Below are 21,390 nucleotides of genomic sequence, written 5' to 3' on the forward strand. Positions count from 1 at the left end.
TCTCTCTCTCTCTCTCTCTCTCTCTCTCTCTCTCTCTCTCTCTCTCTCTCTCTCTCTCTCTCTCTCTCTCTCTCGAATTTCCTCTGAAAAGGCAGCATTAGTTTTCCCATACAAAGTGACCGCAACAAATTTTACTTGACTCTCCTCTGTTATATTCAAAATTTTTAAATTCCTCTCTACTCTTGTTCACTACAGTCTTAAAACTAAACGATCCAATATAATAAACTAACTAGCAAATGCCATAATCAGGTTCACAATAAATTTACCCCTCCATAAAAGACTTTTTATAAATTAAACTGGTCATACAAAGACTTTTCATACATTACTTCAAATATTAAATACCAATAATGTGGGGAATGATAAAAAAAAAAGCAAAACCTCAATAAAGTTCTAAGAACCTCCAATCTAATATGAGAACTGTTAATAACATACATATATGTATACATAAATATAATACAAAGTAGAATAAATGCATAAGAGAGTTATAAAGTAAAATTAAGACTTCAAAAGAAGGAAAGATTCCCTTTAGTAAGAGAGAATCATGGAGGTAATCACTTTTGATTTCAATCCTGAAAGATGGACAAAATTTCAACTGGGAAAAGGAAAGAGAGAAAAAGAAAGACAAGTGGAGAAGGGGGCAAGAGGGGAGATAGATGGATACAGGGGCAGAGATAAAGAGAGACATAAATATTAAGAAAGTAGAAGATTAAATTCCAGACATAAAAAAAGATCAGAAAGAAAAGTATAGGATAGAAATGAAAGGGACTATTTGAGAATAAGGATAAGCCTTATTTGACTTGAACTTAAATTATGAGAAAGAGGATGGTTCAAGAGAAGATACTAAGAATAGTTGGAGATGGGCTAAATTACAGGGTCAAAAGACAACTTTAGAACAATCTTAATTAACCCTTCTCTCATCTATATCAATAATAGAAAACTTGAAACCCCCAAAATAAGTGAAACTTTAAAAAAAGTTATTTATTAAAATCAATTTATACCTCTACCCCCAAATTCACTAAACTGAATATCCTTCGACCCAATACTACTGTTAGGCCTCTATGTGAGGCATTAAGAAAAAAAAAATAATATGCTATATGTATATATCGGTTCTATTTGTTATGGCAAATAAATGGAAATTAAGGGGGTTCCCATCAATTGGGGAATGGCTGAACAAATTATGGCATGTGAATATGAATATGTTATTACACTGTAAGAAATAATCAAAGGAATGGTTGCAAGGAAAACTAAAAAGACATGAAATTGGTGCAGAGTAAAATGAGCAGAATTAGGAGGATAATTTATACAGTAATATAAACATTGCAAACAAAAGCAACTTTGACTAATTTGATTAGTTTGATTATGATTGTGATGAGAGATGCCACTTACCTTTAAACAGAGGGAAGATAGTCCCCATTTTCATATATGGTCAATATGTAAAATTTTTTTGCTTAACTATGCAAATCTGTTACAAGTATTTTATTTATTTTTTTTTTAATTTGTAAACCCTTAACTTCTGTGTATTGACTTATAGGTGGAAGATTGGTAAGGGTAGGCAATGGGGGTCAAGTGACTTGCCCAGGGTCACACAGCTGGGACGTGTCTGAAGCCGGATTTGAACCTAGGACCTCCTGTCTCTAGGTCTGGCTCTCAATCCACTGAGCTACCCAGCTGCCCCTTATTTTTTCTTTTTAAAAAACCATCTGAGGAGGGATTTGGAAGAGTGAGGAAGGTTTGGCTTATGCTTGATTAAGCATATTTGTTTTTCCTTTTTTTAAGTTAGAAGATGGGGAAGAATGGAGATAGCAATAGTATTACCAAAAAAAAAAAAAAAAAAAAAAAAAAAAAGAAGAAGAAGAAGAAGAAGAAAACAATGTCCAATCCTTAACCCCTTTGTTTTGTACATAGAAATGCTCGTTTTATTTGGTATTCATAAGGGCTGGAATAAAAAAGATTTTTAAAAATAAAAATAATTTATTAGCACAATTGCCTTATATAGTACTGAGAGCTCACTGACTTAAATGTAGAATAAAGTAGTGTTTATTCCACAGTATTCATTAATTCATTTGCTGAACAAGAATTTATAAGCACCTGCAATATGGCAGGTACTGCTGGAGCTAGAGATATCAAAACAAAGCTAGGAGTTTTTTATTCTATTGAGAGGAAACAATATGAATGGAAGTCAATAAATACAAAATATTAAAAAGGAAATAGAAAGTAATAGGGGAGGCAGGCACTAACACCTGGAAAGTCACAAGGTGGCAAATGAGCCAAGATATGAGGTGTGAGGGACTCTAAGGGGCAGGAGGAAGAAGGGAGACCATTCTAGGCATGGGGAACAGCCAGCCTGTAAAGGCAAGGAGCTCACAGATAGAATACAATGGACAAACAACAACTGGTAAGCCATTTTAACTGGAATAGAGAGTGCTTGAGGAAAGTAATATGCAATTAGCCTGGAAAGGCCAATGAGTCAAACTATGAAAAGCTTTGCATGCCATAAAGCAGAATGTGCCTCTTATCCTTAGAGCAACGAGAAGTCACTGGATATTCTCCAGGAAGGGACGGGCATGGTCAGAACTGAAATATATTAGTTCTGTAAAGAATGGATTGGAAAGGGAAAAGAAGTGGGGAAGGCAGATAAATAAGGTGGCCACTTCAATAGTTCCAATGAGATGAGGTGAAGATCTGAACTAAGGCAGATATGGAACATAAGAAGGAGGGTGACATAAAAGTTTTAAGAATGGATAACTAGAAGAATGGTCCAAGGTTATAAACCAGACTAATAGGAAGGATCTATTATTGATGACCTCAATAGCTGAGGTGAAGTCATGAAAAGGGGAAGACAATGAGATGGACACATCCACTTGGATCTTAGAGATGGTTCTGAAAGCCTTTACTATAGAGTGGATCATCCTTAAAATGGTACCTAAAGGGATGGACTTAGATGTATGAAAGGCCTAGACATCTTCTGTCTTCCCAGATAACACAAAACATTCCGAGGTAATACATAGGCAACCAGAACAACTGTTCTCTAGTCTCCTAATGGATTTCCATGACTTAGGTCTCTATCATCCTCTACTGCATCCTTAATTTTGCCGCCAAAGTAATATTCCTAAAGCACAGGTCTCATCACACCACTCCCTTGCTGAGTAAGTTATAGTGGTCAGAATAAAATAAGAAATCCAAAGCTTGGTATTTAAAATCATTCATAACCTGTTTCCAAACCAATTTTCCCAGTTTGTCACAAACTACTCCCATTTGGGCACTCCAGGTAGCAGCCAGCCATACTGACCTTCACATATAACTTGCCATCTCCTTTCTCTATATCTATACCAAAAGTTCCCTTTACCTAGGAGACCATTCCTTCCCATCTCTGTCGAAGAGAACTCCAAACTTCCCTCAAAGTTCACTTTAAAGTCATCACCTAAACAAAATTTCTCTGATTTCCATCCAACTGTTCCTTCCCCAACTCCAAACCCAATTATCTTTCAATTTGCTTTGTAATAAACTTATGTGTATGTGTGTATTGCTTGCCCCAATACAGTGTAAGTTCCTTGAGGGTAGGAACTATGTCATTTTTGGTTTTGCTTTTTCAGAGACAGGCACAGTGACTGGCACAGAGGATCTGAGTAAATTTTTGTTGACTGCCTGAAGAAACGATAACAACCATTTTTCCATGCAAAAAAACTTAAGTTTCTTGGATTTGGTCTGAAATGTGAGGATCAAAAATGGAACTGAAACAGGTAGATGGATAAAATAATGTGAATCAAATAAAATGCTAAGTGATTAAAATATTCATTTGGGGGAAAATGCCAAAAGCAGAGCCCAAACAAGCCAACTCTTTCCTAAAAACAAGTGTGCTCTTAATTTGTAAAATATTATGCTACTTTTAATTAATATACACATATACAATTTCCTGAGTAATCTATACTCAAAAAATCATTATCTTTAGAAAAATCTATATGAAAAGGAACACATTTTATCTTTTAATACACTCAAATGAATTACAGAAGATATCTGGTTTTGATATGAAGTCATCTGGCTGAAAGCTTAATGTCACAAATTCTAACTAATCATATGCCTTATGTAGCCTATTCTTTATACTGTGGTATACCAGGGATGTGATTGAGTTGGTAAAACCACCATAGGGCTAATGTGAAGCTGTAGGACACTATTAAAGTTTTAAAACAATCCCCCAAAATAGTGGTATATATTTAAACTTTAATAAGTAAATCATATGGTATGCTTCCATAGTACAATTTTCTTTATGGAAGTCAGAGATTGTAAAAATATCCTAATAATAACCTTTCCTCCTCTTTTTGTGTTCCCTCTGTATCGAAGTAAACCACGCTACGTAATATCTGTTACTTATCACTTCAAATCGAGAATTGTGATGAAATCTTCTAAAAGAAATCCAACTCATTTACATGTTACCCTTGATTGATTCAAATACAGTATGTCAAATTAACTACAGCTGGCCTAGTTTTCAGTCACATAATTCTAAACCTCAAAATGTAATGTGCATGAGCCAAATCCTAATCCATAAGTAGAGAATGCCCTTTTTGTGCCCATATTTTTGTTGTTTATGTCCTACCAGGTGGGATTTAATTTTAGATGTGATTTATATTGTCATTGAGGTAGGAAATCTATTTCTTTTGGCATTGGTTGCATTTCTCCACTTTTGAGAGGGTATAAACCATCTCTGGATCTCCTATCCACACTCCTCTCTAGGGTAGAATGTTTAGGTCACTGGAAAGATATCCATTCCCATTAAAAAAAAATTTTTTCTCTCCCTTCTAAAACACTCTGACTAACTCTCCTGACAAGAGAATGGCAGTGGGAAAAATGATCAAATAAAACATTTCTTTATCTTTCATCAGGCTTATGAAGCAGTGTCACTTCTATCACCTGATTAAAAAGCCCAATATACAGCATTCTATTCTAATCTGTTGAAGACACAGGATAACTTCCCCCTTGTCCCCTTATCCCTAACATTTTTTATAAATTAGTCCATGTTATACCACATGTTCCCTAGTTGTGACATAGGATCAGTTACTCAATTATAGCCTCATGACCACCAGTATTATCACCCTTTTATGTTTCTTCTCAAATAACTGCTTGCTTGTTTAGAAAACAATCTAACAACTATTAAAAAGATATATCATAAATATATGACCTTGTTTAAAATCCAGAAAAACTCTTAGCCATTTGCTTGATTAAAACCTAATAGCAACTTGATGAAAATTATAGTCCATACTAATGCAAAAATGTGGATGACTCCAGATATACAGGCCAAAATACAGGACTCAAATTAGAAATCTTAAATTGCTCATGCAAAATTTATTTAACCATGTGGTTTTTGAAAGATATATTATCCTTTCCCAGAAACTGCCTTAGAGACTCCTGTTCACCACTCTCTCTGCTACTTCAGGATCCAAAGAACATTTATAGATTAGTAAACATTTCCATTTCCTAAGATATTTGTAAATGAGGGGCTGGAGAGAGCCAATGAAACAAGTGTGGAAAAATAAACACAACATCCGTGCTTTGGGAAGCATGCATTCCCACTCCTTAAGACTCAAAGTATCTCCCAACTCCCCACACAAAACAATTAGTCTGAAATTAGGGAAAGCAAGACTATTTTTCTCAAGTTATTATAATTCGTTAATGAAACTACCATGGTAGTACAAATGAAAAGGATCCTGAATGGTAAGTATAAGTAGTTCTATGACATAATGTCTAAAATTGATGGGTTAGGGTAGAAGTATATTTGAGTTAAAATACAGATGCCATACTATAGAAATGCAGCCAACTATCCCCTGGAATTTACGGTTTGCTCCCAAAACAAATCTTTACCTGCGTCATTCTTCAATGAAGCATGGAAATGGGGCCAAATTCTAATCCTGTATTATTAATTTGAAACTATTTCTTAAACATGACTTGCCAAGATTTTTTAAAATGGCTAAATAACTCCAAAAATATTTTCGAGGTATAAAGGAACAGTGTGAAGAGGATGGAATTTGCCCGATTTGAACTGCATGGCTTGGACTTTCAAACCAAAACACAAATGTTTTGAGGTCTGAGTTCTATTTATGCTTGGCAAAACTGGACTTCAAGGTTCAGGGGTGTGTGTGGGGGAGTTCATTAAAATGTATCAAAAAAATCTGTGAGCTATCAGCTTTCATTCAAAAGTGAATGCTAATGAGCAAAGTGTAAATAAATTAGGACTATCCTAATTGAATTTTTCTTAAAATGCATTTAAAAATTAAAAGGGAAAGTGAGGTTTGAAGTTGGCTAAATCAGAAGATTTCTTTAAAAATATTTTGAAATGCTTATCAAGCCCAAAATGCTGCCAAAATACTGGCTATCTATATATCACTCAGTATAGTTTAACATTCTTATTTTGGAACGTGATTTTTAAAAATAAATATGTACTTTAATTAAAAATTAGTTTTATGTAATTAATAAACAACATAATTTAGTATTTGTTACTTTAAATTCCATGCAATGGAATATTAACAAAGGCTATAAACATTAATATTGTTTTCTTAATAGCACATGCTACTTCTTCGCAATCATAATGCACAGAGAAGAAAAAATGTTACCTGATAAAAACATAGAATTTTAGATTTCTAAGAAGCCTTAAAGACAACTTAACATACTTTTCTTATCAACTTGCAAAAATAGCATACAATTTATGAAGTGTTTTGGCAATGGGTGAGGAGAGAGGTTAAAAAGTATTTCATTCCCAAAACTCTGTTGAGTTAGTTATCAAAATGTTCTGTTTCCATATCATCAATGAGGAAAGTGAGGAACAAAGACAAAGCTCAGGATCACACAGTTCAGAAGTGCTGAGTTGAAATGTAAATTTTGGGTTTTGCCTCTTAACTCTAGCATTCTCTCCACTTTACTATGTGGTAAGCAGATCCTTAATTACAGTTCCATTCTACAGAAGTCTAACTTTATGCATCCAAACATTCTTAAGAGCCATATTTCCCAACCTGTGGATCTCCATGTAATTGCAAGGGTTCCACAAATCCTCATGTAAATGCACTAAGCCACAAATATACCTTCTAAAGAAGATTATAAATTGTCTTAACCATATATACATTGCTATTTTTGAAATGAATACAGTAGCTATTGTAGCTAAAAAAATACAATTTTAACTTGATCATTACTGAATTTGTAGTAGAATTTTATTCTTTGTTTGCCATTATGTATTTCTAAATCAGTGAATATTAATAGTATAACAATTATCAAATGGGGTCCAGGACATTTTTTGTTGCTCTTGCTAAGAGCTCTTCATAATAAAAAATGTTGAGATACCTTAGATCAACGGTCTGCAACCTTTTTGGCCATGAGAGCCATGGAGGAGGATGGAGGGGGAAGGCGCTGGAATATGGGGCGGGGACTGAAGGGCCCCCTGGGGCACATCCTGGGGCTCTGCCCGTTGGGAGGTGGAGCCAGATATGGCTGGAGAGCCATACGTTGCCAACCCCTGCCTTAGAGAGTTAAGCTATCAACCAAATATAAAATTAGCCATAAGCCTAGGGCACCAAAACATAGCAAGTTGATGAGCAGTATTGCCAGTGCCAGGACAAGAGTAACATATATGTATGATGAAGCCCTACTAATGCCAGAGCAATAAAAGAACTTAATGAGGCTATTTCTACCTACTCTCAGCCTAATCCTATGCAGCACTAGACAGCCTATGATACACATAAAATTTGGGATTCAAGGGACAAAATTCTATTATATAGCAGGATGACTCCTGCCCACCAGAAACTTATGTTTTCTAGAAAGATGAATTAAATATAAGTCAAGCAAGTAATAAGTATCAATGGGTATGCAAGTGCTAAAGTATATGGTGTAACCAGTTAGAGATAAGGGCAACATATCACACGCTACTATTTATATGGCGAATGAAATAAGTTCAAAGGAAAAGGCAATACAAAGGAAAATGTGAGTTGCCAGTGAATAAGCATTTATTAACTCATGTGGCAGGCTCAATACTGTGTGCTGAGAAGGCAAAGAAAGGCATGCAAGGTCCTTGCCCCCAAGGATTTCTGTCTAAAGAAATGGCAATAAGCGAACAACCACGGTCAATAACGTATATCCAAAGTGGATGGAGGGTCATCTCAGACAGACAGCACTGGAGGTGAGCCAGTGAGGCTGAGAAACATGCCTTGCCAAGTCTAAAAGGAAACCAGGGGAATTGGGAGGAGGAGGGGAAGAGAGCAAGTACCCCAGGCATGGCTGATGGCCAGTGCAACATGAGGAGGAAGTGTCATGTTACAAGTTGTCTCCTCCAAGGAGCTACAAGGACCAACTATGGCATAAAGCCAACACAGACTGGTTGACTGAAGATTTAAATGTACATATGTAGCTGCTAGGGTTATATATACTTTCTACCATAAGGTGAAAACAATAACAATTTTCCTGGTACAAATATTTGACACATTAATTTTATGAAGAAAATGCTAACTGCCTAGTATTCCAAAGCGATGTTTACATTTAATACCACTACTTGCCTAGATAATCCTAACTTCAACCATATATGCTTATTTTGAAGAGATTAGCATAATTCAAAAATAATACTTTCTAGTTCAAGCAATCAAATTTCTAGTATTATAAGTAACGTTTCTTTTATAAAGATTTAATAGCTGAGCTTCTTAAACCTTTTTTGAATGCTGGTTTGCTAAATTCCCTACTTAATATTATTTCCATGATAAACTAATTATATAAGATCACAGAATAGTAAATATTGGGAAAATGCTATTTTTAAAAATATCCAACGTATTTTTTGGAAGTATAAAAGTTTTCTACTTCTAGTCATGAAATTTAATGGTTTTTCCCCCCTTTTCCTAAACCTTTGTAAGTGTAGGTGTAGGTATACCTATGCCTGGAATATTCTCTCTCCTCCCCTCTACCTACTAGCTTTCCAGGTTTCCTTCACTACTTTGAAAGAAGGCCTTTCTGCATTTTACCCACTCATTTCCTTTGCCTTCCTTGAGAGATTACCCTCCCTCCATCCACTCTGTGTTTTCCTTTGTAGTTTATACATTGAAATAGGAAAAAAATCCTTAGAGTTATAAGAAATTCAAGCCAAAATGGGAGGAAAAAAGTCTAAAGTCAGTGGCATACACAAAATGAGCATATGTAATAAAAACCTTTTTTTGCCACTCTAGAACAGCAGTTAGTAAAAGACTTTAACTATTCCCTAAAAGTACATCCCTAGTAGCAAAATCAAAATATGACAGAGGAAATACTATAATGAATTTAACAGCATTGCCCTCTACTGTTAACAGTGACACAATAAAAGAATTAATAGCAACGAATCTGAATCAGGTATGTAAAAATGCTTGACTGCTCAGGTATGATTCAGTACATGCATCTGGGTTTCCTGCATAAGAATGAAAATATATAACGTTTTGGGGAAAAAATGCTTCACTCAAAATTTCTTTTGTAACAAGTTGATGAGTTTATGTAACCATATAAAATATCAACTAGCCAGTAAGTATCTGAAGCCAAATTTGAATCCAGACCTCTCATCTCCAGGCTTGATTCTCTATCCATTGAGCCACCTCACTGTTCCCCAACTTGTCCCTTATAGTGAGATCTTTATGATAGCTGCAAGAAACAGTTAACTCTTTCTGATTCAGAGACAATTCTAGCCACAAAAATACGTCAAAAATCAGGACCTAAGAGAAATTAGTCTTCCCCCAAAAAATTTGGAAAAATAAAAATGACAATAATTCAACATCCTGGCATCATTCAATGGATATCCTTCCTCAATACAAACTGCAAACAGAAATGGGAAGGGGTCACTGTTTATGGAGTCAAAGGGCCTCTATCTTTCTTTTTTTCCCCTCTCCTTACTGTTTCAAAATTTTAGGAGTTTTTTCTGTTGTTTTTTTTTTTAATTAATAGAATTTATTTATAAGTATTTCAGCTCCTCTCTCCCCTCTCCACATCAGAGAAGGCATCATCTGGGAAAGAAATAAATTATTTCTTGCATGTTTCCATTTTTCAGATTAGTCTCTGGAGGTAGCATTCACAATTTATTCTTCAAGTATTAAATCTGTAGCTATGTATAATGTTCTTTTGGTTCTACTCATTTCATTATTCATTATCTAATGTAGTTCTTTTTTCCCCCAAGTCTTTTAAAAACCAGCCTGCTCATTGTTTCTTATGGCACAGTAGTATTCCATCACAATCATTTACCACAGTTTGTTTAAATCATTCCCCAATAGTTGAGAAAGAGGGCCTCTTTCAGATACTAATAGTTATCTAACTATGTGACCTACGAGAAATCACTTAACCTCCCTGAGGCTGTTTCTTCATCTATAAAATAAAGGGCTGGCCTGGATAGTCTTTGAGGCCCCATCAAGCTCTAGCTCCTGATGTATGATACTGAAGTCCTTACATGCCACAATAATGTACTTTGAGAGATGTGATGGTCATGAAATCCCTGTGTGGCCAATGAGATGACTAAAACTGACCAATTTATCATTAATGTTGATAATAACTGAAAATACAGCACACAGCACTGCCATTGATGTCAAAATGTGCCAGTCAAGGATGCTTATTTCCTAATGACAGTCAAAGCTAAGAAGTACTATTGGAAACGTGTAGGTCAGTAAGCAGAGGTACTCCTCAGATTTGTGGAAAAACCTCACTCCAAATGCCCAATCAGTTGCCTAATCTTGCTATTATATCTATTTCTATGCCATCTCCCAGCTAATCCTCCAAACTGCTGACAAAGTGATTTTTCCTTTGGACAAATCATGAGAAACTCTTCATAATTCTCCAGCTTCTGTACTGCCTTTAGAATAAAACATAAATTCCTCTAGTTTAGCTGTGAAAGCCCTTCATACTTTTTCACAATTTATCCTTCCAGTCTCACCATACATGTCTACTCCCACACACTGAGATGCAACTGGACCAACCTTTTCTCTGCTCCTCACATGGGACACTCCATGCTGGTCTGCATGCCTTCTCAGTGGCTGTTCCCCATAACTAGAATGTATTCCCTCCTCAAAAATAGCTCTAGCATCCCTTTCTTTCTTCAAGATGCAAGTCAAACACCACCTTAAACATGAAACTTCCCCTATTCCTCTCAACTGCCAGTGTGCTCTCTCCCAAACTATGTTGTACTGATTCTCTTTCTATTTATTTGATGTCTTCTTACTTAGACACTGGTCTCTAACATTAAAATTTAAGACTCATGTGAGTAGATTGTTTTATTTATTTTATTTGTGTCTCCAGATCCTAGAATACTACCTGACCCACTGTGGACACTTAATACATACTTGATGCCTGACTGGCTGATTTGACTGACAACAAACAAAGCCAGATCATGAGCTGGAATTAGAATGTCATAAAAGAAAGAGATGGGGCTGAACTACAATTGAGAAACTCTGTAACCCTCAAATATTCAGAGCAGTTTGATGCTGCTTTCTCTTTAAGAAAGATGTCCTCTTTAAAAATCAGTATTCTCCCAGTGATGCTTACGTCGGAATTTCAGAAGAATCAAAATTGCAGGTGACCCAAAGGGCAAGGGAAGATGCGTAGTGAGTATAAGTGGGCTGTCATTAGAATCTTCAGAAGTCTGAAATACTAAAGAGGCATGGGAACATAGGAAAATGATAGAGAGAAAAAACTTAGGATAAAAGACAATATCAAACAAGGTGGAAGGAAAAATGCAACTGGTTCAAGTACTTAAAACACAAGTACCCAAGTCTAATTATTTCTGCAATTTGGTGTTTTTATTAAATGTGCCCCACAATCCAAAATTCTGGGGTAACAGAATCCACATTTGGGAGAAAAAGCTCTTTTGGCACAATTTAGTTTGTTCCATGGTCCATCATGCCAGAAAACAAGATCTAAATTAAACCCAACAGAGCTACTAGGATCAAAAATTCAAAGCATAAGAAAAAACTGGCAAACTAAGATTACCAGTCCATGCAAGGCTTAATATGACTATCAGTTTGAAAAGACTTCAAATGAATTTCATAAAGAAAATGTGTATGCTGAATAAAACCATTTTCACTTCTAGTTTGCAGAGAATTATTATAGTTCTTTGCTGAATAGTGCAGTGATTAAATTTGCTGCAAAAATAAACTCAGAATGTGGGTCTAACTATATGGCTAAAAACATTATCCTAACCTCTACCATGATATAATAAAGGGGGAAGCTGGGCTTGAGAGTCAGGCCTAGAGACAGGAGGTCCTAGGTTCAAATCCGGCCTCAGACACTTCCCAGTTGTGCAACCGTGGGCAAGTCACTTGACCCCCACTGCCCATCCTTACCACTCTTCCACCAAAGAGCCAAAACACAGAAGTTAAGGGTTTAAAAAAAAGATATAATAAAAATAGTAACATTTTTTTTTAACTTTATAGAGTACCTTTTTGTGCCAGAAACTGTGCCAGGTTCTATACAACTATTATTTCATTTTATCTTCCTAACAACCCTAGCAGGTAAATGCTATTATTATCTCCATTTTACAAATGAGGAAACTAAGGAAAATAATGGTTGTGTGGCTTACCCATAGTCACAAAGCTGGTAAATATCATTTTGAACTCAGGACATCTTGACTCCAAGCCTGGTACTTTGTGCACTATGGCATCCCTTAGCAGCCACCTACATTAGAAATTTATAGCAATAGACTAGGGTTCAACAACATTAATTATTTGGATTTTTGGAATAGAAATCAGACTCATTATCAGGAGTCAGAAGTTGAACTGGGTGCCTAAGATAATAGAAAACACCACTTGAATTCAGATCTGTTTTGCCAATTAGAAAAATTAAGTAGATATAAATAGGATGTTTAATGTAACCCAAGCCAAATTTATTCAGGAAAGAAAAATAATCTCCACTAGGAGATTCCTCAATTGAGGAATGGCTGAACAAACTGTGGTATATATTGGAGATGGAATACTATTGTGCTATAAGAAATGATAAGCAAGATGATTTCAGAAAAAGCTTCAAAGATCCACATGAACTAATGCAGGAAGAAATAAGTAGAACCAGAAGAGCACTGTACAAAGTAACAACAATATTTTCTGATTACCAATTGTGAAAACTTGGCTATTCTCAGCAATTCAATGATCTGGGGCTGTTTCTGAAAGACTTTTATTGGGAAATGCCATCTACCTCCAGAGAAAGAACTATTGAGTCAGATGGATACAAATCAAAGCATACTATCTTTCATATCAATGTATTTAAAGTTTTTTATTTGGGGATTTTGCTTTTGTAAGAGTGTGCTCTTACAATGACCAATATGGAAGTATGTTTTGCATGATAATACATGTATGGTCCAGATCAAATTGCTTACCATCCGCAAGTGGGAAGAGGAAAGAGAGGGAAGGTGACAGTTTGAATGTTATAATTTTGGAAACTGTATGTTGAAAATTATTACATGTAATAGAGAAAATCAAATATTTTTCAATTGAAAAAATAAAATAAATTTTAAAAAAGTAATTGGCCTATACATCTATGTACATGACTATTTTAAATCAATGTTAAAAGAGAAGGTAGTAGCTTTATAGTAAATCAATTTCCACCTTCTATAAATAAACTCTGTGACTCAGTTTCCTCATCTACAAAACAGAAGTGGACTAGATAACCTATAATGTCCCTCAGAGTTTGAAATCTATGATTCAATACATCCAAAAACAGAAGTAATAGTTTTAACAAGGGCTGAAAATAGGAGATATAAACTGGTGATGCCTTTTCTTAGTCTCTATCCCCAAAAAAGATTGCTTAGAATTGAATCATGATTAACTGTTATCAAGTTTTAGCTATAGTTAAATTCTCAACTGTTCAGAATGACTGGGGAAACTGAATTCTTTCAAGTCACTATTACAATGAACTGCCAACTACAAATATCAAGCATCAAAGCATTCAAATATGATAAAATAGAACTAATGCTAAATTGCACAGTATACAATGTAATTTCTTCTGAAGGATTCAGAAAATTCCTCGGGCTCATATGGTGACTCAGGGTCACCCCGATGAGCATTAAGGGTCACTGCAAAATACCGCCAGTAAAAGGAATGAGATATGTTGATTTCATCCTCCTCCCAGATTCAAGCATAAACATACAGTTTATTAAATGTCTGGCTACAAATGAAGTATTGCTAGGCATGAGAGATCTAAAGATAAATAATCTTAGTACTCTTGAGGACCAGAGTCTACTCCTAAAGGATAAGGTTAATTCTTTTATTTCACCAAATGTCTAACAGAGTATTACACACAATATATTTAATGAATAAATTCAGTAAACAGAATTCATAATATGATGTCAGTTGCAAAATTGGTTTGTTTGCTTGTTTGTTAAGATAAAATCATGGTAATGTAATTAATTGAGTTTTCTAGTTCCAAAAAAATAAGATTGTACTATTTCTTGGCTACTTAGAAGAATGCTATAAAAATCAATATACTTGTGTCTGAAAATAGATTGTAATTATTTTTCTACTCTTACTACACATTTGACATTTTAGATATAAACTGGCAGTTCTACTTTTCCATAATATGCATGAGAGTTTTCTATAGTTTTTTATAACTCATTCTCACAATAAGTAGAATTAAACTTATTACATTAAATTTTGAACTTTATGACAAAGTAAACAGAAGACTGGAAAAGGAAAAGGAAAAGGAAGAGGAATTTCTAAGTATAAAACTATTTTTTATGAGTAAGTCAAAGCAGCTCTAATTATTGCATTATACTGAAGTCTCATTAGCAATGAAAAAAGGAAGCAAAATAATCTGTGAAAGACAAAGTCCCCAAATACCAATTTTAAACCTGATATTCCACTGACCCAAAGTGAAACAATTCTCAACTGAGTAAAAATGAGAAATTTAATCTCTCAGTGGTCTCCTCAAGGTAGCTCAACTTAATTACATTATTTAAAACACAGGACCCAAAGCACCTTCTGAAACCTATAGCAACAAATACAAGTGACTGGTTCCTTTTTGGTATGCCTGGAAACCTTTCCTCTGAAACACCACAAACTTCTGGTAGCGATAGTTCCATTTTCCAGAAAATCTACTCAAAAATTGGCAGTTATTTCTGTGATTCTGTTTTTTTAATCGTTGATAAATTAAATCTTGGATCAACCAAAAGGGGTATTATTAACCTAATATTGGACTTACTAAATCCAATTAAATCCATTGTTCTATATTGTATCCGAACATCTTACACGTTTAACATAAATACATGTATATTATAAATGAAAACTTCACTTGCTACATTTCCAAACATGGTGAATAGATGTATATGTGTGTATACAGAGATAAGTTGGTATAATAATGGTCTTATTTACTTAAAGAAACACATACATAAATATAATGAACATTTATATGCATGTGTATAATGTCTAATGTGCATATAAACACATGGCATGATATGCATTATGTACCTAGACATATACAAATAATCTTTTCATGTAGGTTAAATATTTATATAATATGTATAACCTGTATATACATTATATATGTAAGCCATTTACTTCTCAGAAAAGTGATTTTAAAGTTTAGATATGCAAATGCAAGTAAAATATTCCAAATGTAGAAATACAAGTAATAAAGATAGTATTAGCTTGATAAATATTAATTGATATAATAAACATGGTTATATATTAAACATACTCACTGTTTGGAAATTTATTCTAGTATATGCATATCAATAAATTAGACAATTCTGAAAGATGAGCAGGTTCCAAAATAATCTTTCTCTCAGGTCACAGGATGGAATAATCTATATCATTATTTAGGACCACTCGCAGACTTAGCTTGTGCTTCTAATGCAAATCATTTGTGATTATTTTGTGTTTTGACTGTTTTCCCTTTTTACAGTTGATTCTCATCGTGAGGTCAAGGGCATTGTTTTCCACAGATGAGAAAGAATTTAAGTTGTCTCCATTTTATAGTTACCTCCAAAAATAAAACTATCTTACTAAAATTTCTTGCATTCTCAGGAGACTTGTGATCATGAAATAATATTTGCATAATTCTTACAGATGTTCTTAAATTTAAATAATTGTGAGTCTGGAAAACTAAGAAATACTGATTAAAGTATAGAAAGACTACATGAAAGAAAAATCTTATTTTTCAAACATAATGAAGAATAAAGGCCACTGAACTGCTATTATTTCATCAATTAAGGGAAATTTGTTTGAATATCAAATTATATTATGATACATAAGAGAAACATTTCACCTCTAATATTGACTCTATGGAATGAGAACATGCCAACTCAGAGAATTCACATTCAAATAAACTTAATATAATTCACCATCTGACAAAAGATCAGAATAGATAGTTATTACCTGCCCATCTTGTCCAACGTGATGAATCTGTAGATTGCCCTGTTTTAAAAAAAATGAAAAATCAGGCATGAATGAACTGATACCAGGAGATGTTTATAGAGACATTAATTGCTCTGAATTCATTATTTAATACTTTACCTGTTTACTAAAGCAAATACATTAATTTCAGAAATTGCTCCTAGAGTCTGACCTTCCTGGCCAATAAAAATTATGAAAGTACACTTTATTCAAAATATTTAACCACATGGAGCAGAACTTTACAACTTTAAAAAGCAATTTCACCCAGTAAAGAAAAAAAGAAAATGTAATTTACTAAAATATAATTAGATTTAAAATCTGATCATGTAGCTTTCATGTGTTATAGTTTGAAGAATTTTGTTCTTTTCCAATTCTTTCATTTTTACCCAACACATGCAGACCCAATGTGAAATGCTTATTACAAGGTCCACATTAAAAAGTTACAGTTTTTTGTCTCTTCTGAGTATAAATTAAAACTATAGTAATAATAAACATTGGTCATTACACAGCAAGTTAAATGGCAAAAGCTCTTTCTTTTAATGTGTCAAATCTTTAAAAATATACTTCTTGAGAATGATATCATTAAAAGTGGCATTGGGCAAGGAATTTTTATTTAATGAGGAAAAAATAGCCATTCTGCTATGAGACTGTTTTCTAAATCCCATTCTATTTGCAACCAATATTCCTTTCCTTCAAATGATTCAATGAAAATTCCTTCTCTGTATAGCACTGATGGACATTACTAGATATCTCTTGAATTCTCAGTTCAGGCTTCAGTTTTTGCTACATGCACATGAGACTTTTCAGAAGCAATTTTTCCACCGTATAAATAGAAAAACATTATAGTAATAAGCCCACTTAAGAAAAAGAAATCTACTATAAACACATTAATAACACTTTTTTTTAAGTACTACTCTTTTCCTGATTTCCAGAACTTTCCCTAACTTCAAAATAATTCTGGGTAGCATGAGAAATCTCTCAAAGAGCTCCAGCAAAAGGCGATTAGCCACTGAATTAAATGGGTCAAGCCTAAAGATTTTGGTTGTGATCCAAAGCCTTTCATAGGGTCTGCTGGATGTGCATCTGTTAGACACATTCAGCATCAGAGGAGATCTAAAATATTTTTAATACATTATAATGCATGCTAGTTCTATCTTCATTGCCTAAAAACAACTAAACTCTTCATTCCCTAAAATATATCAAAAAGGGAGATCATAAAATATAAACCACATTTGGTTAATAAAGCATGCATACAACTGCTCAGCAGCTAAGAAAAAGTTAACAAAGAAAAAAATAAGTCTACATTTGTGAATACAAAGGACAATACAAATTGACTATAACTAGTCAATGCTTCTTCTATGTGAGTCTTTAACTTATCTTGAAAAATAGTTCACTTAAACTTTCATTTTCACATCTATACAGGTTTGGCTCTAAACTTCCCTCATCTGTGAGTCCTTCCATGACAGGTGCAGCCTCATCATTCTCTAAATGCTTATGGTGTACACAGTCTATGTCATATGTAATCCAATTGACTAATCCCTATCAAGGTCCTTTCTATAAGTCTATGATCACATGATCTCTTCTATGGTGTTGTTTATTAAGTTTTTTGAAAGGCAGTGCCTACATTTTTCCAATCAAACTGGAAGCTCTTAGAACAGTGTTCTCTTGGGTATAAAATATACTTAAGAAACACTCAAAAGTCATATGTCATAAAGGAAAAGTCTACAGTGGGTTCTAGAAGTTCCTATTATAATTGTATTTCCTCTAATCCTCCATTAACTCTCTCCTGAGATGTCTCATGATAACCTCAATGAATTCCTTGGTTCTCAAAGAAAGAATATTCTAGGAAAGCATAATTTCTGGCCAAAATTCAAAAGAGTTGGTATTGAAGTCCAGTGACAGGCCAAAGAGGTTTGTGATCATAACACCAGCCTAGCCAATTCCAGAGAGGCCAAGAAATAGAATTACCCACAGTGGACAAATTTTTCAGCTCTGGAAATTCTCAAGGATTACCTACTAAGTTATAAAACTAGAAGCTATGTCAGTGCAAGGAAGATCCATGTTGAATAAATTGCAGGCCTCTGAAGCATTGATGGAAAAAGTGTCTTCCTAATTCTGGTTTGATTTTAAGGTATGAAATATAATGCAGGAGAAGACCATTGCCAAACATAAAGGAAAGAATACAGATTTAGAGACTCATGGTCACTTACCTCACTGTCTTGTGTTATCTGGACTTGATCCCCTTGGGGCACTTGAGCTATGTGGAGATGTCCCTGTGGAATCCACAGCAAAACAAAACATCAAGAAGCATCAGAAGAAAATCAATAGCAGGGGGAAAAAAGTATCTTTGGAATTCCTAACTATATGGTCATGGTTCAATAAATGCCCCCCCCCCCCGCAATGCCCAAATACAAACACGAAATGGATGTGTAAGTCCTGAATAAGATATTACACTTCATATAGAGTATAATAACAATGTAACTGCTTTTAATTCTTTGTTATCAAATAACAGCTGAAATCTATATAGCACTAAAATATTTCAAGAGGCTTATTATATATACTATGTTAAAAAATGCAATGAAGCAATGAGTCACAAACATTAGTTAAGTCTCAATTGAAGTGAAGAAGACTGTCTTTCCATCCTGGGGAGGAGGTTAATAGACAGGGTAGAACTATTTCCTTATCAGAAATTTTTATATAGATAACTGAAATGAAAAAATTATTTAAAAACAAACTTTAAATTCAAGCTAATCAAATTTTAGGAAAGAACCTCCATTCTTCTATGATCCCTGAAATGGCTAGTTCTCGCTATACAGAACCTTAGAACAAGATCTTTTTATAATTCTTTCCCAAACGCATACCAGTATTGGGACAGTGGGAAAAATACTAGCTATAAATTTGCAAGGTTCTATTTTGAGCCATGTGGGCAAAATTGCATAACAAGAATTAACTACTGTGTATGATACATTTTTATCAAAATGGCATACTAGCAAAAAAAAAAGAATAAATAGATTTTAACTGCTGTAAATATGACAATGACTTCAATAGAAAAAAATCTAAATTAAGAGAATAATAGTAAATTGGGAGTGAGGAGACAAGTTTCCATTCACAAAATAATCCATATGACTTTTTATATCTATTTTGGAAAGAAAAAAGTATTTCATGCCAACTGACCCAAATGAAATTAAGCTCTATTCTTAAAACAGAAATTTATATAAAATTTATTATAGAAAAAACAGATTTTCATATAATCTAAGTTTCATATAGTTTTGCTTACAATTTAATATGGTTATATAAACTTGGGGTAAAAATATCTACTTAAAATTCCATGGTAAGATTGTCTTAAAGAAAGTCTCTTTTCTGATTAATTCTTTTCCTCTAGAAATAGGGGGAAAACTAACAAAAATTATACAAATGAAAGCGGTATGATCTCAATTCTTATTAAAATTAAGATTCCTCTTCCTTCCTAATATGTATGGGTCCAAGTTTCCATGACCTTGCAAATTAAGTACATATGAAAATGATGACCTTCATCTTATATGCATATGATGCTAAAAACACCTAAGAATGTATCCCAATAAATGTATATTAATGTTATGCATTTAAATTCTCAGCTCCTTCACATTTTCTGAAGACATCTCATCCTTTATAAAGAAGTACATTGAAGGAAGAAACGATTCCTTTTATACTGTACTTCAAATGTATTAAATATTGGTAAAGTGTTTTCACATCTGTCTTGATCCTATAGTCCTTTCTATATCCTGCTTAGCTTGGGTTATTAATCTTTTGTAAGGAAAAGACAGTAACTATTTTTCATTAGTAAGAGCATCAGGAAAGCTTTTATTTTCTATTACCACTGCAGATAGTAGTTCCAGGATTTTATTTATTTTTTAACATTAAGTAATTTGGGCTTCTTGGATTTTGGCTTCTGGGTCATGAAAATATAAGAGAAATTGTCAAAATAAGTGGTATTTAATTCAACAGCTAAGCAAACTACCTTTTCTCAAATTGCTGAATTATTCATATAAACAAATTCTCTTCTTGTCTCTAAGTAGCAGGAGGTCCAGCATTTTTGAAATATGAAGACTTCAGGTCATTTCTCCAAGGGCCAAAGGCATTGAAGAATGTTTTAACAAAAAACCTAATCAGAGCTGGTTTAGATTCACCACAAGCTGTCTGTGCACATGCAAATCACCTTCACAGCACACAAAAGAGGAATGGCTGAAAAGGGATATAAAGATGAAGCACTGAGAGGTAGCTGAACAATTATCCCAGAGATGCCTGTGAAGGCTAGCTGGTAAAACTACTTATGTGTGTGATCCACAGAAAGTCACTCCATATTGGGGGTATCTGGTCCCATATTTGAAAAATGGAAGTGGGTAGTGGAGCAAAAAGAGTTCAAAAATCCTTCTCAGCCTTCTAAGTGTGAATGTTGGGCCACAAACCAAAATCCATTCATTGTAAGATGGTGCACTTTCCTTTGCTACCCCAAGATGCCAATGCATATTTAGACACATTAGTTTATTAAGTATTCCATGGTTTAGGTAAATATTAACTCATTCCTCACAGGGAATATCATCCCACACCAAATCTATCCTTTTCGGATGTCTTTACCTCTTAGAAAAGGCTACTAATAAAGAGTACATACTACTTGTACTTGCCCATCTTCGCCAATTTGGTGAATCTGGACCTGCTGGGCATTGGCAAGTGTGTAATGCAATGCCTGAGGCTGGGGCTGCTGGATCTCATTAGAAGCAGATGCTGTGCTCTGAACGCTCTCTGAAAAAGAGAGAGAGAGAGAGAGAGAGAGAGAGAGAGAGAGAGAGAGAGAGAGAGAGAGAGAGAGAGAGAGAGAGAGAGAGAGAGAGAAGTTGGCCATCATTCCACTGGTCTAGAGCGATGTTTTCTCTGCCTTTATCACTCTTCTGCCTTGGATTATAAGATGGAAAGTAATATATATATATATATATATATATATATATATATATATATATATATATATATATATATATATATATATATGAAACTTTCTGTTTTTTTTAAA

At 34.1% G+C, this 21,390-nt stretch overlaps 1 protein-coding gene across 2 annotated transcripts in view; it reads right to left on the reverse strand.

Annotated features, from left to right (window-relative positions):
- The window catches only part of LOC123236772 (BTG3 associated nuclear protein), a 212,092-nt gene that overhangs the window by 71,173 nt on the left and 119,529 nt on the right, over positions 1-21,390 (reverse strand). The window contains exons 8-10 of one of the 2 annotated variants that reach the window (XM_044663189.1): positions 20,996-21,125; positions 18,557-18,629; positions 16,329-16,367 (exon numbers count right to left, since the gene is read on the reverse strand). In XM_044663189.1, the coding sequence (XP_044519124.1) occupies positions 16,329-16,367; positions 18,557-18,629; positions 20,996-21,125 (242 nt within the window). Of the gene's footprint in view, positions 1-16,328; positions 16,368-18,556; positions 18,630-20,994; positions 21,126-21,390 lie in introns of both variants that reach the window. The other variant, XM_044663187.1, reaches the window with a different exon arrangement.

Source organism: Gracilinanus agilis, chromosome 2 (assembly GCF_016433145.1).
Source record: "Gracilinanus agilis isolate LMUSP501 chromosome 2, AgileGrace, whole genome shotgun sequence".
NCBI classification, from domain to species: domain Eukaryota; kingdom Metazoa; phylum Chordata; class Mammalia; order Didelphimorphia; family Didelphidae; genus Gracilinanus; species Gracilinanus agilis.